We start from the raw sequence: 12525 nt of genomic DNA on the forward strand, positions 1-12525 counted from the left end.
CTCCTCTCCTCTCCTCTCCTCTCCTCTCCTCTCCTCTCCTCTCCTCTCCTCTCCTCTCCTCTCCTCTTCTCTCTAGTCATTCCTGTGTGCCGTTGAGCAGATTGAGAGCTGGTTCATCAACAGGGAAGCCCTGCTGGACAGCCAGGAGCTGGGGGTAAGAACCTTCGACCGCTTTCATCTACCTTTGTATTCCATGTCCACACTACTTTATTGACCTCCTCACATCTTCCTCCTCCTCCTCCTCCTCCAGACTTCTGTATCTGAAGTGGAACAGTTCCAGAGGCAGCAGGTTCAGTTCGAGGAGCTTCTGGAGAACCAGATCCGGCAGTTGGACCAGCTGGAGGTCCTGGCCCAGAACATGGTCCAACAGAAGCACTACGACAGAGAGAACATCACCAGCAAGACCAGTGCACTCTGTACCAGGTAGCGACACACACACACACACACACACACACACACACACACACACACACACACACACACACACACACACTGCTAGTAAACTGATATACTCATACAACCTGACTATTAGTTAGTGACACACTGACACAGCCTCGCAACTAGTTACTGACACGGAGAGTCAGAGACACAACCTGACTACCAATTACAGATAGACAGACAGACAGACAGACAGACAGACAGACAGACAGACACTGTATGTACTGTATGTAGCCTTAATTGGCTAATAAAACAAATAGTCTGTTTCCAAACGAATGCCATACTGTGTGTGTGTGTGTGTGTGTGTGTGTGTGTGTGTGTGTGTGTGTGTGTGTGTGTGTGTGTGTGTGTGTGTGTGTGTGTGTGTGTGTGTGTGTGTGTGTGTGTGTGTGTGTGCGGGTGCGTGTGCGCGTGCGCGTGCGTGCGTAGGAGGGACAGACTAATGGGGCAGTGTAAATCTCGTCGGAGAGCTCTGGATGAGGCCCTGCAGCTACAAAGGTTTCTGTCCAGCAGCTATGAGGTACTGTACTCTGTCTATACTCTGCTCTACTGGTAGACAGTTAGACAGCTATGAGGTACTGTACTCAGTTAGATAGCCAACTTATGAACAGTTTCTCTTCAAGTTTCCTGTCTGATTCCTGCAGGTGTGTGTGTGGTTGACGGAGCGTAACGCTGTGGCCGTGGATGAGAGCTGGAGAGAACCGACCAACCTACAGGCCAAACTGCTGAAGCATCAGAGCTTTGAGACGGAGATACTGGCCAACCAGGACAGAGTGGACTCACTGAATAAGGTAGGGTCTAGCAGTAGTGTGTGTGTGTGTGTGTGTGTGTGTGTACGTGCGTGTCTTTATCTATTACAGTAAATGGTACATTTATATATAGCGCCTTTATCCAAGGCGCTTTACATAGATCGACACTAACTCTGGGGAAGCCCGGGTTCGAACTGGCAACCTTGCGGTTACCATCCGGCCACTCTACCCCTGACTGGCCAAGACACCTTAATCTCGTCTAGTCTAGACACTTTTTAGTGTCTATCCCCTGAATTGGGATTGGCCTTGTGTTGTGTACAAACTAAAGGGAGTCTACCAACGCGCCTTAGTAACAGTTCTTTATTCAGGTGCTAGTATAAATGATAACGACTGACTTAATCATTATTGTATACTAGCACGTGAATAAAAAGGCTTGAACTGTCCGAGCTGCTCCAGCATTTCTTCTTCTGCAACCGGGTGTTGTGTGTTCTATGTGCTGTTTTTTTCATAGTGTTACTTAATTGTACAACACGTGCGTATGTGTTACATGATCACATGTTGCATGTTGTCTGTCACGTAGGAGGGACAGAGGCTGTTGTCCAGCGGCTCTGTTTCTGCCGAGGAGAAGGTAAAGTGTAGTCTGAGAGAGCTGATCGACTGCTGGGACACGCTCTTCAACAACTGTAAGGACAAGAAAACACGACTACAGCAGGCCTACCAGGTACACACACAGAAACACACAAACATGCACACACGTGCGTGTCATGCCTCAATATTTGCTTCTAGATTTCGCACACCGTGTTTTTCTTTCTTTTCAAAATCTTCATATTCTTAATTATATAATCAGGAAAAATGATCGTAGCAGATAAAGTACAGATTTTTAGATGTATTGTGGTATGGTGTTAGCTGAAGCATGGGCCCGGCACACTATGCAGTTTGTGTGTTGTGGTAGAATGCCAGAAACGGGCCCCAGGTCTTATAGAATCTTTTCTCCGAGCTGGCAATTGAGAACCTCAACATCTCCAGGCAAAATCCGTCGTTACGTTTTTAATCATACTCTCAGGAATCGTTTACAGTAGTAGAGGATTTTCAATGATCATATAATTGTTTTATATCATAGAATAGGTACCCATTGTTTCTAACAACAGCCGGTCATAATAATATGACCGGCTGACATTACATACTTCCAATATGGCACTACGCTACAATCGAAGTTTATTCTTCGATTCTACTCAGTGTTAAAAACTCTGAAATACCCAAGATATCCAGTCATCACTCATCAGCCCATTTCTGTCTCCAGGGGCTGCAGTTTCAGCGTTCACTGGATGACATGGAGCAGTGGGTGGGGTCTGTGGAGAAGGAACTGGCCAGTGAGGACTGTGGAAGCGACATACCGTCTGTTAGTCGGCTGCTGAAAGCGCTGCAGGGATTGGAGGAAGAAGTTGATGGACACCGAGACAGAATACAGGTACATGTAGAGCACAAGGTGTTTTCTATTCTTAGGTAATGACATTCATTTGGTTTTTTGAAGATTAATTTGGTTTTTGATGATTTTCATTATAGGGTCTAATGGAGACTTCTAAGAACTTCCTGTCTGAGGGAAACTTCCTGGCTGAAGAGATCCAGAGACGAGTAACGCACACCATCAGCAGGTAAACGAAACCAACAACAATATTACAAACCATAGACAAGTTCCAATGGTCAACTAAAGGGCTATACAAGGTCAGATTTTAAAAACAAAACATGAAAAAGGTTGAAAACCACTGCTCTAGGGAACACTGCAATATTAAACAATCTCATGTTTCTCTCCCAGGTACAATGATCTGTCTGAGCCCCTGCAGAGTCGCAGGGAGACCCTGGAGGCCTGGCAGCTGCTGTTCCACTTCTACAGAGACCTAGGGGAGGAGCTGAACTGGATGACTGACAGACTGCAGAATACCACCAGTAAAGAACTGGGAAACAGTCTGACCACTACTCAACAGATGGTCAAAAAACACCAGGTATTGTTTGTATTTTGGAAACAAAAACAAAAACCTTTTTTTTTTGTAGATAGATAGCGAGCCATTGTAAAGAACTGGAGTGATATGATCCACCTTGTTGGTGTTGGTAAGAAGCAGCAGTGTTCTCAATGGACTGCAGTCACCAGACCTGTAAAGACACTGTTACAGTAGTCGAGTCTACTGAAGATAAACGCATGGACACATTCTTCCAAATCTTGCCGGGACTTCATTTCTTAAAGTGATAGTAAGCTGACATTGTAACTGGGTTAATGTGGCTGTTGAAATTCAGGTCTGTTTTCTGATCAGTTGAATATCCTACCCCGATCTGTTTATAGGTAAAGGACAGGAAGTCCAGGGTTCGATTCTCGAGGCCGGTGATCCTCTGCTGCATGCCACATCCCAACTCTCTCTCCCCGATTCTGTCTCTCTTCACTATTTTCATGGCAGACCTTTGAAGTGTCCGTGCATGCCAAGTTTGGTGTGAATTGGAGCAACAGTGTGCCTGTGGACCCCGGGGGCCCTAACGTGGCCCCCTGTGTGACTATTCTCATGGCCTGAAGTAATTGCAGGTGCTGTCCATGGTTCTGAAGTAATTGCAGGTGCTGTCCATGGTTCTGAAGTAATTGCAGCTGCTGTCCACGGTCCTGAAGTAAATGTCACTGCAGCTGCTGTCCGGCTGCTGTTTGGTTGTTTGTTACTTTTGTAAAGCATCCTTCGGTTCATGAAAGGCGCTATATAAATTCAAGCTATTATTACTATTACTATTATTATTATTATTAGTAGTAGTATTATTATTAGTATTATTATTATTATTATTATTAGGGGGCCACATGTGGCCACTGGTGTAGCTATTCTGATGGCAGTCCGCTGAACGATGTTTGTGCCAAGTTTGGTGTGGATCTGAGCAGCTGTATGCCTCGCAAGTCTGGATGTTTGTGAATAATGCAGTCGACCCATCATCTTTAATATAGGATTGTTCCTAGGTGCAAAACGCTTGGTAAGAGAGAGAGAGAGCTATGAGGACAGATCAAATAATAAAAATCTGTGTTGTCCATTCTGTTTTTCTCAGGCTGTAATGCAGGAGCTCTCTAGCCATGCCCCATTGGTCCAGACAGTCCAGGAGGCAGGGCAGAACTTGGTAGGGGACCTGCTCTCTGATGTTTTGTTTTATATCTCCAGGTTACGTTTACAGAACCATTTTGAATTGTCATATATTTTCCTGGTAACAAGGCTCAGAATTGTGACAGGGTGATGAATTGCTAGAGATAATAACGTGAGACTTTCCCTGTGATCTGTTGTTCCTCTGTTGTGCTGTGGTTTGAATCCCAGGTGAGAGGCCGCCACTTTGCGTCCCATGAGATCAGCGACAGCCTATCGGAGCTCAGAGAGCTTCACGAAGAGCTCAAGAGAGGAACCGAGACTAGAGGAAGACTCCTACAGGAGGCCCTCAGTATACACACCTTCCTAGCCGAGGTACCACTTTCATTGCTCAACTGATGGCCACTCTGACCTACTTACTTACTTGTCTATATCTACAACCAACCAGCTGTCTTAACCACATGAAGCCTAGCACCATTATTCTTGGCATGTCATAGCCAAAATAGATTTTCTACAATGAAGGCGTCGCATTGCAATGTGTTGTGAGCTTGTAGATCAGCTATTTTTGGTTAAACATTTTGGTATAGAGGGGGAAAAGGAGGGGTATCCCAGCCAACTAAGTACTGTATATAGGATTCAAGTGCTTCACCATTCTCTCTGTATAGGAAAATCATTTAATCATCTGTTTGTCTCCCCAGGTGTCGGAGCTGGAGTTGTGGCTGGAGGAGCAGAGGGTGTCGGTGGAGGCCAAGGACTGTGGACGCAGTGAGGAGGCGACGGAAGGCTTGTTGAGGAGGTTAGACACTCTGGAGGTGGAGGTGGAGAGCCAGAGAAAGAGGGTGGAGAGACTCCAGGAGACCGGAGCCAAACTACAGCATCTAGACCACCCCAACAGGTAGAGTCTTACTTATTTTACTTACTTACAGTACTTACTTAGGCCTTTAAATTCCCTGAGGAACATAGGTCATTGGTGAAACTCATCTATCCTCTCCGGTCTTGTGCCCCCGGGGTTCAAATCTGTCCATGACAAATCATTTAAAAGAGTTCTTTGTTATTTGTTTGTCTTAACTTAAGCTCTACTTTGGACACCAATGCCTTAAGTTTTACACTTTTCAAAAAAGCAAATGAGAAGCATAACTTTGGATGTAAGGTTCGCTGTCAGTTGATCCTAGAGTCTCTATTTCTGTTTTATTGTCCTGTCTTTCTACCTGGCTGTCTCTAAGCCACCTGGTGAGCCAGTCTCTGCCTGAGGTACTGGAGCACTATGAGACTCTCCTGCAGCTGTCCTCCTCTCGACGCGCTGCCCTGGCGGAACAAATCAGCCTGTACACCTTCCAGAGAGAAGCTAAAGAACTACAAGCATGGCTGACATCCAGGAAGAGCCTGGCAGGGTCAGAGGATTATGGGCAGGATTTGGAGGATGTCGAGGTAAACTAGAACTGGGATGAGATTGAGAACCACAATAGTTTAGTCGCATGAAGTACAGTAATGCCACTCCAGTAGTCATCATTTATGATTTATTCTAAATCTGTACACACACTGGGAGCATTTATTTTCTCAGATTAATTCATATTAATTTAATCTGCTATTTATGTTTAACGCGAAGACGATTAAGCGTTTATTTTTCAAAACAAGGTTGATTTTTCAGCACAAATGTAATCATCCGCCTGTATAAAAGAGGCATACCAAAATAAAACTGATGTGAAATCATCGCAACACATTCTCGTATCATTTATTCACATTGCTCCTGGTGTGTAACAAGTTTACAAGTTTATAGATATCATTAACTGGATTTTAATACAGATGCAGAATACATATTCCTGCCAAACACAGGGTATCAAACCCCTAGTCTCCGCAGTGGTAGACAGATAGTTCCGCCCTGCACCACCCAATTGCAAAGTTTATAAAAATCATTTTGAACATCCCGCAGACTGACAGACATAGACATATACCAAGGATAGACAATAGTCTTAGCATTATGAACTCAAACGATAATCTAAAGTTTGAGATTTGTTCCTTTTTCAATTTGTTTACTTTTATACTGTGTAAAGTGATTTCTACTGTCCTTCACGTGTCCAGAATCCAGATCCAGTACAGCTACTGAAACAACCTAGTTTCCAGAGAAGGTTTTCATCACGTCGGCGTGTCCCAGACTGTTAACGGTACTAACGCAGTGTAAATCTATAGGTTCTTCAGAAGAAGCAGGAGGAGGTGGTGTGTGAGGTGCGTGGTCTAGGTCAGAGCCGCCTGGCGTCGGTGCAGCAGCTGGGACGGTCTGTTCAGCAGAGACCAGAGGTCCAGAGGAAGCTGCTGGACCTCAGCTCACTGTGGGATGAGATAAACCAGACCATCAAGACCCGACAGCAGGTTAGAAGAACCCACGGAATCCCCCAATAAGATGAACTATACAGTAGCTACAGTTCACTGTTTACAGCACACAACCTACTGTACATTTGTACCCATTAAGACCTGAGGTTGATTCCACAAATTATCTTTGTTGCACTTTCAAGGTTTTTCGAAAATGTTGAGCTATTTGTTGTATTGCGAACACAAAATAGATCTAAAATGACACGGATGCTTTCCTGGTTTTAATGGGTTTTAATGTTACCTGCTTGGGGTGGTGGCTCAACCAGTTAAGCGATCCTGCCTCAACACCTGTGTTGCAGTGCATGCTCTCTATCAACCCATGCTAAATAAGGATCACACTCGTGTGAAGTTAGGGGGAGCAGCGAGGGAAGTATTTATAACGATAGTTACGTATGTAACTACGGTTCTATGAGTCCTGAATGACCGCCAGAGGCGGTGCTTTAAGCACTGAATACGTCCCTTCGCGCATGCGCAGTCGAGTATTTTATACCAACAATGTCGGTTGACCCCGTGATGACCCGGAGTCGTCTATAACTTCCGGCAGTCATCCGGGGCTCAGTCCCTACAGAATCTTCTCGCGAGAACACGAGGATTCTGAGTGACAAGAGTGCCTCTGGCGGTCATTCAGGACTCATAGAACCGTAGTTACATACGTAACTATCGTTCTATTTCGTCCCTGCTGACCGCCAGAGGCGGTGCTTTAAGCACTGAATGACTTATACCAGCCAAGTCACGAGGAATCCTGATTACAGACCTCAAAGGGTAGAACCGGAGGATTCGGGGAAGAGGGCCACGTCCACTGGGTGGGGAGTGGCAACATTCACCCTGTAGTACCTTGAGAAAGTGCCTGCCGAAGCCCATGAGGCGGCGGCACAAATGTCCTCCAAGGGCACCCCTCTCATGGCAGCCCATGATGTGGAAATGCTCCTTGTAGAGTGGCACCGTACCCCTGATGGTACGGGGAGGTTACTTGCCTCATAGGCGTGGCTGATTGTGTCTACAATCCAGTGGGACAGGCGCTGCTTGGAGGGAGCGCCGCCTTTGTTCACACCACTATGGCAAAAGAACAGCTGCTCTGCTCGCCTGATGCGTGCAGTAGCTTCAATGTAGGCTCTCAGGGCCCGGACTGGGCACAACAGCTCCAGTTTGTCTGTCAGCTCCCCAGGTGGGGGGTTGAATCGAGCCAGCCTGATAGGCCGGTTGAGGTGAGCCTGCGACAGCACCTTCGGGAGGAATGCTATGTTTGGCCACAGCGTGACCCCCGAGCCGTCTGCGTTCCACCTCAGACATGATTCGCTGACTGACAGAGCGTGCAGTTCACTGACGCGCTTTGCCGATGTAATGGCCAGGAGAAGGGCTGTCTTGCATGACACCCACTTCAGCTCTGCCTGTGCCAAGGGTTCGAAGGTAGGCCCGCACAGGGCGTCCAGTACCCGGTTAAGGTCCCATGAGTATGAGAATGTGTGCTATAGAGCGGAGCGCACCACTTGCCGCTCCAGCACATTGCCGTGTTCGGCCCAGTAGACTGGCATAAACTTCATAACCCTGTTGGGTCCCATCAGATTCAAGACATGTCGACACCCGTCTGTCTTGCGTCACGAGGAAGTATGTAGATCGGACTTCCCTTAGTGTGACTGAGGATATACAGCCTCTGTTGCGCCCTTGGGCAGGAGGACACATCACTCCTGGTCTGATAGTAGGGCTCTCGTCATGTTGCTGATAATGGCCATTTTGACCCGCCGGATATGGGGGGCTGGCGTCAGAAGGCACTGCACAGCCCGGAAAGTCACAGTCACAGTCAGGTCCCTGCGTGGGACGCCAGGGAACACGCTGGCCTCTAGTGTGGGCCGGCGGTGATACGCGAGCTCCGAGGGCAGTCAAGATGATTTCATCAATGTTGGAGCTCGGCCCTTTGGGAGGCGGGATGTGTTGTAGGCCTGCAAGCTGCAGCCTGGTCTTCCCCCCCTGGATGGTTCGCTCCGGCGATTCTCGCCCGGCTGAACCACCTAGTGCTCCTGGCTCCTCAGGGAGACTACGGAGAGTTGGCCTAGGCTCATCAGTCAAGCTTGACTGTGAAAACCCGACTTGGCGACGGGCTAGAGATACGATGGACATCAGTCGCCCACGCTCTGAGGACATGACGCCAATGCCTCCAGTGACACACCAAAGGTGACTGAGCCAGTATTAACGTTGCCACTATTAAGTGTGAACGGGAGGCCCCAGTGAGCAGGTTGTCTGTGCTCCTGCACTGGGGTCGAGGTCACCTAGCGTTCTGCCGCCGGGCCTCGTTGGGGAACACAATGAGGGATGCAATGACAGGCTTGGTGGCTGGCATGTAACCCAGGCCAGCCCTTATCGCCTTGTGCGTTCAAATCTATTAAAGTGTCACGTCGCAACGGGTTGTCTCAGGACACTTTTCCCAATCAGGGCAGGGCTGCCAGGATTTCACCATCGGTATAGAGATGGGAGAGGGCCCTGATCGTTCGCCCGGCAGGCCTGTAGCTGTCTCAGGTACAGGCGTGGGGGACGGCGAAGACAGCAAGAAGAAGGCGCTTGGAGGAGCCAACTGCCTGCTTTAGTATGCGTTCCACGGCTATGCGCATGAGCTGAGAAGTGGGAGGCCGGCTCTGATGCCTGGGAGGCACCGCCTTCTGCATCTTCCTCATAGTCATGGAAGTGCGTAGCTTAAGCTGTCGGGGAGAGCACATCAACCTCGAGTCAGTTGTGGCATCGGAGAGGTAGGCGCTTCGGCACCCTCCGAGGTGCCTAGGTGTTATCTGAAGTGAGCATGGCCCTCATGCGGGCCAACTCTGCAGATAGCTGAGCCCTCTCGGATCTGCTGTAGTCAGCGGTCAGACCTTTTCCTCCTGGCACACGGGGCAGGACCAAGGTCGGCTCACGGCTGAAGGAGAGCTTCACACGAGGTACAAAAGTGGGAGCTCTCCATTGTGGTGGCACCGGTTACTCTGGACCGGCCGGTGCACACAAGTCCCAACTAGCCCAGGGCGCGGACGCTACTGGTTGCTAGGTGTTGGCCATATGCTTGAGGGAGCGCATACGCTGTCTGTACCAGCAGAGGCTTTCGAGGTACGAAAGTGGGTGCTCTCCGTTGTGGTGGCACCGGTTCCTTTGGACCGGCCGGTGCCCACCAGTCCCAACTAGCCCAGGGCGCGGACGCTACTGGTTTGCTAGGTGTTGGCCATATGCTGCAGGGAGGGGGCGCGTACGCTGCCTGTGCCAGCAGAGGCTTTAACTTAGATCGGCATATAATGACTTAATCGAAAAACTGAGTGCTGCTATACCTGCCGCAGCATGTGAATATGCATTTACGTTTATGCAAATGCTCATTGCAGCACTTTGAGATTCAACCAGATGTAAAGTGCATCATAGAAACAGCACACAACGTTGCTGTTAGATAGACTGTGCGACCTGCATGGTCGCGGTGGGGGAGGGGAGCTTTACGCTACCTGTACCCCCGGCGGAGGCTTACTTATAATTTATGATAATAAAGTAGCCTTCAGTCAAGGTTTGGACGCTGCTATGTAGCAGCTGTAGTGTTTCCTATGTGACCGTTTATCACGGCACTATGACGCTTATCCAAACTCCAGTGCATTATTATTTATGTTTGCTAGTCCAGAGCGAAACAAAGACACTTCCAATACACTAGTCACGTGTGCACTACTACGCATTCATGCTGGGAGGAGGGAGCGCTACCGCTGCCTACCCCAGCCAGGTTCGGTTAAATAAACCGACACAAGCTAGTTTTGGAGAAAAGGCTACAACCGATAGCTCCACCGATAGGGGCCACCTGCTGAAGGAAGGGAGCGCGTACGCTGCCTGTATCAGCTGCAGCTAATGAACATAACAAGCTATACACCAATAGCTGTTAATAAATGCTTGAGCTAACAAACGATTAGTAGTAAGTAACATCAAGCTGGCCGTATGCTGGAGGAGTGGAGCGCATACGCTGCCTGCCCTGTACCAGCTGGGCCAACAAACAGTAAGGCAAGCTATATACAGATAGCTTTTTATCTTCAATAGTATAATAAGCGCTTGGGCTACAACTACAGGTAGCAGCGCCAGTTAGAGAGCTATGCTGGAGACCAGCTAGGCTACTAAAAAACAAGACAAGCTATAGCCTGTTCATAAACAGCTTTAACTTTAAGCTACTGGTAGCAGCTGTGAGCTACGCTGTCAGCAGCGCCAGACTGTATATGCAAAAAACTGTTAATGGAGCTTTGAGCTCCAGACATACTGGTAGCAGTTTCAGCTAGGCCCACTACTGGGGGCCAGCTGGGTTAACAACCAGACAGGCTATGTACACCAGTAGCTGTTAATACTATTTTGCTACAAACTATACTGGTAGCAACATCAATACCCTGGGAGGACGCAGGAAGCTGCTCCTGTACCGGGCTGATAATAACAACAACAATACAGCTATTCGCAAAAGCAGTTAAGCTTGAATGCTGCCAATATCGGTATATGGCTTTGGCCAGCAAGGCTCTTGCCATCACCAGCAGGGGCTAAACAAAGCTTAAAAAGTAGCGTGTTTAACAAACGAAGGTAATATGACAGTGTTCTTATCCTTCGGCAAGTCTTATAGTCGCTTATAATAAGCGCTAGCGTTCACAGTCGAACAGACCTCGTATGCAGAGCAGGGAGGCGGCGCGAACGCAGCCTTTACCCACACACAGGAGGTTATGCCATGATAAGTATATGATATCATATGAACGTCTGTTTAGCGGGGATAGCGCCGCTTTAAACGATAACGTACCTTCTGTCCGGGGAGGGTTTTGTTAGCCTTCATTACCGGCGAGAGAGATTGGACGCTCCTGCGTCCACGTGACATGGGTTGTCACCGAGTGCCTCCCTCAGATGTTGGGGGCCAAGGCACCCAGGGCAGAGGTCATACCCATCCTCTGGCCGCAGAGGAGCCTGGCAGGAGGTGCACAGGTGGTGGCGGGGTTCGTCCATTGGAAACCCGCAGATGTAGCCCAGAGCGCGGACGCTAGTGGTCGCTAGGGGTGGAGCCGTAAACTGGTAGGAAGGGAGCGCGGACGCTGCCTGTGCCAGTAGAGGCTACTGTAGCTGCTAAAGGCCGCTTAGCTGGAGGGAGGGGGCGCGCACGCCGCCTATGCCAGGTAAGGGGTGCTCTAGCAGAGACCAGTATATATGATATATATATAATGATATAGTTATATATATATAATTTCAGAAAACCCAACCTATAAAGTGGCAATGGCTCTGTGCCGAAATTAAAGTACACTATTTGAGAACAAGTGACTAAATCAGTCAAGCCAATTAATATAACCGGGGTTACTGACGTAACCTCGCGGTGGCGCTATATAGCTGGCCAGTGCCAGCAAAGACTCATTCAGAGAGGCAGAGTAATATAGCAGTAAATAAGTACACTTATAAGTAGTATAAGTATAAGTATAAGTAGTATAAGTATAAGTAGTAAGCAAATAATAATAGCGTCGACTCGCGTGCTGGGAGCGGGTAGTGCTAACGCTTGCCGTCACCAGCACTGCGGCGCAGCCTTCGTGGGAAAACAAGACAGCGTAAGCTGTCAAAGAGAACGAGCTATCCGTTCAACTTTGACGGGTGCTAAACGGGACGCTCAGGTCGCCGTTTGTAGCACGCGGCGGTGCTATATAGCTGGCCAGTGCCAGCAAAGACTCGCTCAGAGAGGCAGAGTAATATAGCAGTAGATAAGTACACTTATAAGTATAAGTAGTATAAGTATAAGTAGTATAGGTAAGTAGTAAACAAATAATACTAGCGTCGACTCACGTGCTGGGAGCGGGTAGTGCTAACGCTTGCCGTCACCAGCACTGCAGCGCAGCCTTCGTGAGAAAACAAGACAGCGTAAG

General features: G+C 48.4%; 1 protein-coding gene across 1 annotated transcript in view; it reads left to right on the forward strand.

Annotated features, from left to right (window-relative positions):
• sptbn5 (spectrin, beta, non-erythrocytic 5) overlaps window positions 1–12525 on the forward strand; it is a gene marked incomplete at its 5' end in the record, with an annotated part of 80350 nt that overhangs the window by 55103 nt on the left and 12722 nt on the right. Inside the window, 13 exons of the mRNA XM_083791689.1 lie at window positions 77–154; window positions 251–423; window positions 868–958; window positions 1083–1229; window positions 1768–1908; window positions 2488–2655; window positions 2751–2839; window positions 3001–3187; window positions 4257–4325; window positions 4517–4660; window positions 4984–5180; window positions 5509–5713; window positions 6473–6652. Coding sequence (XP_083647815.1) covers window positions 77–154; window positions 251–423; window positions 868–958; window positions 1083–1229; window positions 1768–1908; window positions 2488–2655; window positions 2751–2839; window positions 3001–3187; window positions 4257–4325; window positions 4517–4660; window positions 4984–5180; window positions 5509–5713; window positions 6473–6652 — 1869 coding nt within the window. The remainder of the gene's footprint in view (window positions 1–76; window positions 155–250; window positions 424–867; window positions 959–1082; window positions 1230–1767; window positions 1909–2487; window positions 2656–2750; window positions 2840–3000; window positions 3188–4256; window positions 4326–4516; window positions 4661–4983; window positions 5181–5508; window positions 5714–6472; window positions 6653–12525) is intronic.

Source organism: Protomyctophum parallelum, assembly GCF_964188405.1.
Source record: "Protomyctophum parallelum genome assembly, chromosome: 20".
NCBI classification, from domain to species: domain Eukaryota; kingdom Metazoa; phylum Chordata; class Actinopteri; order Myctophiformes; family Myctophidae; genus Protomyctophum; species Protomyctophum parallelum.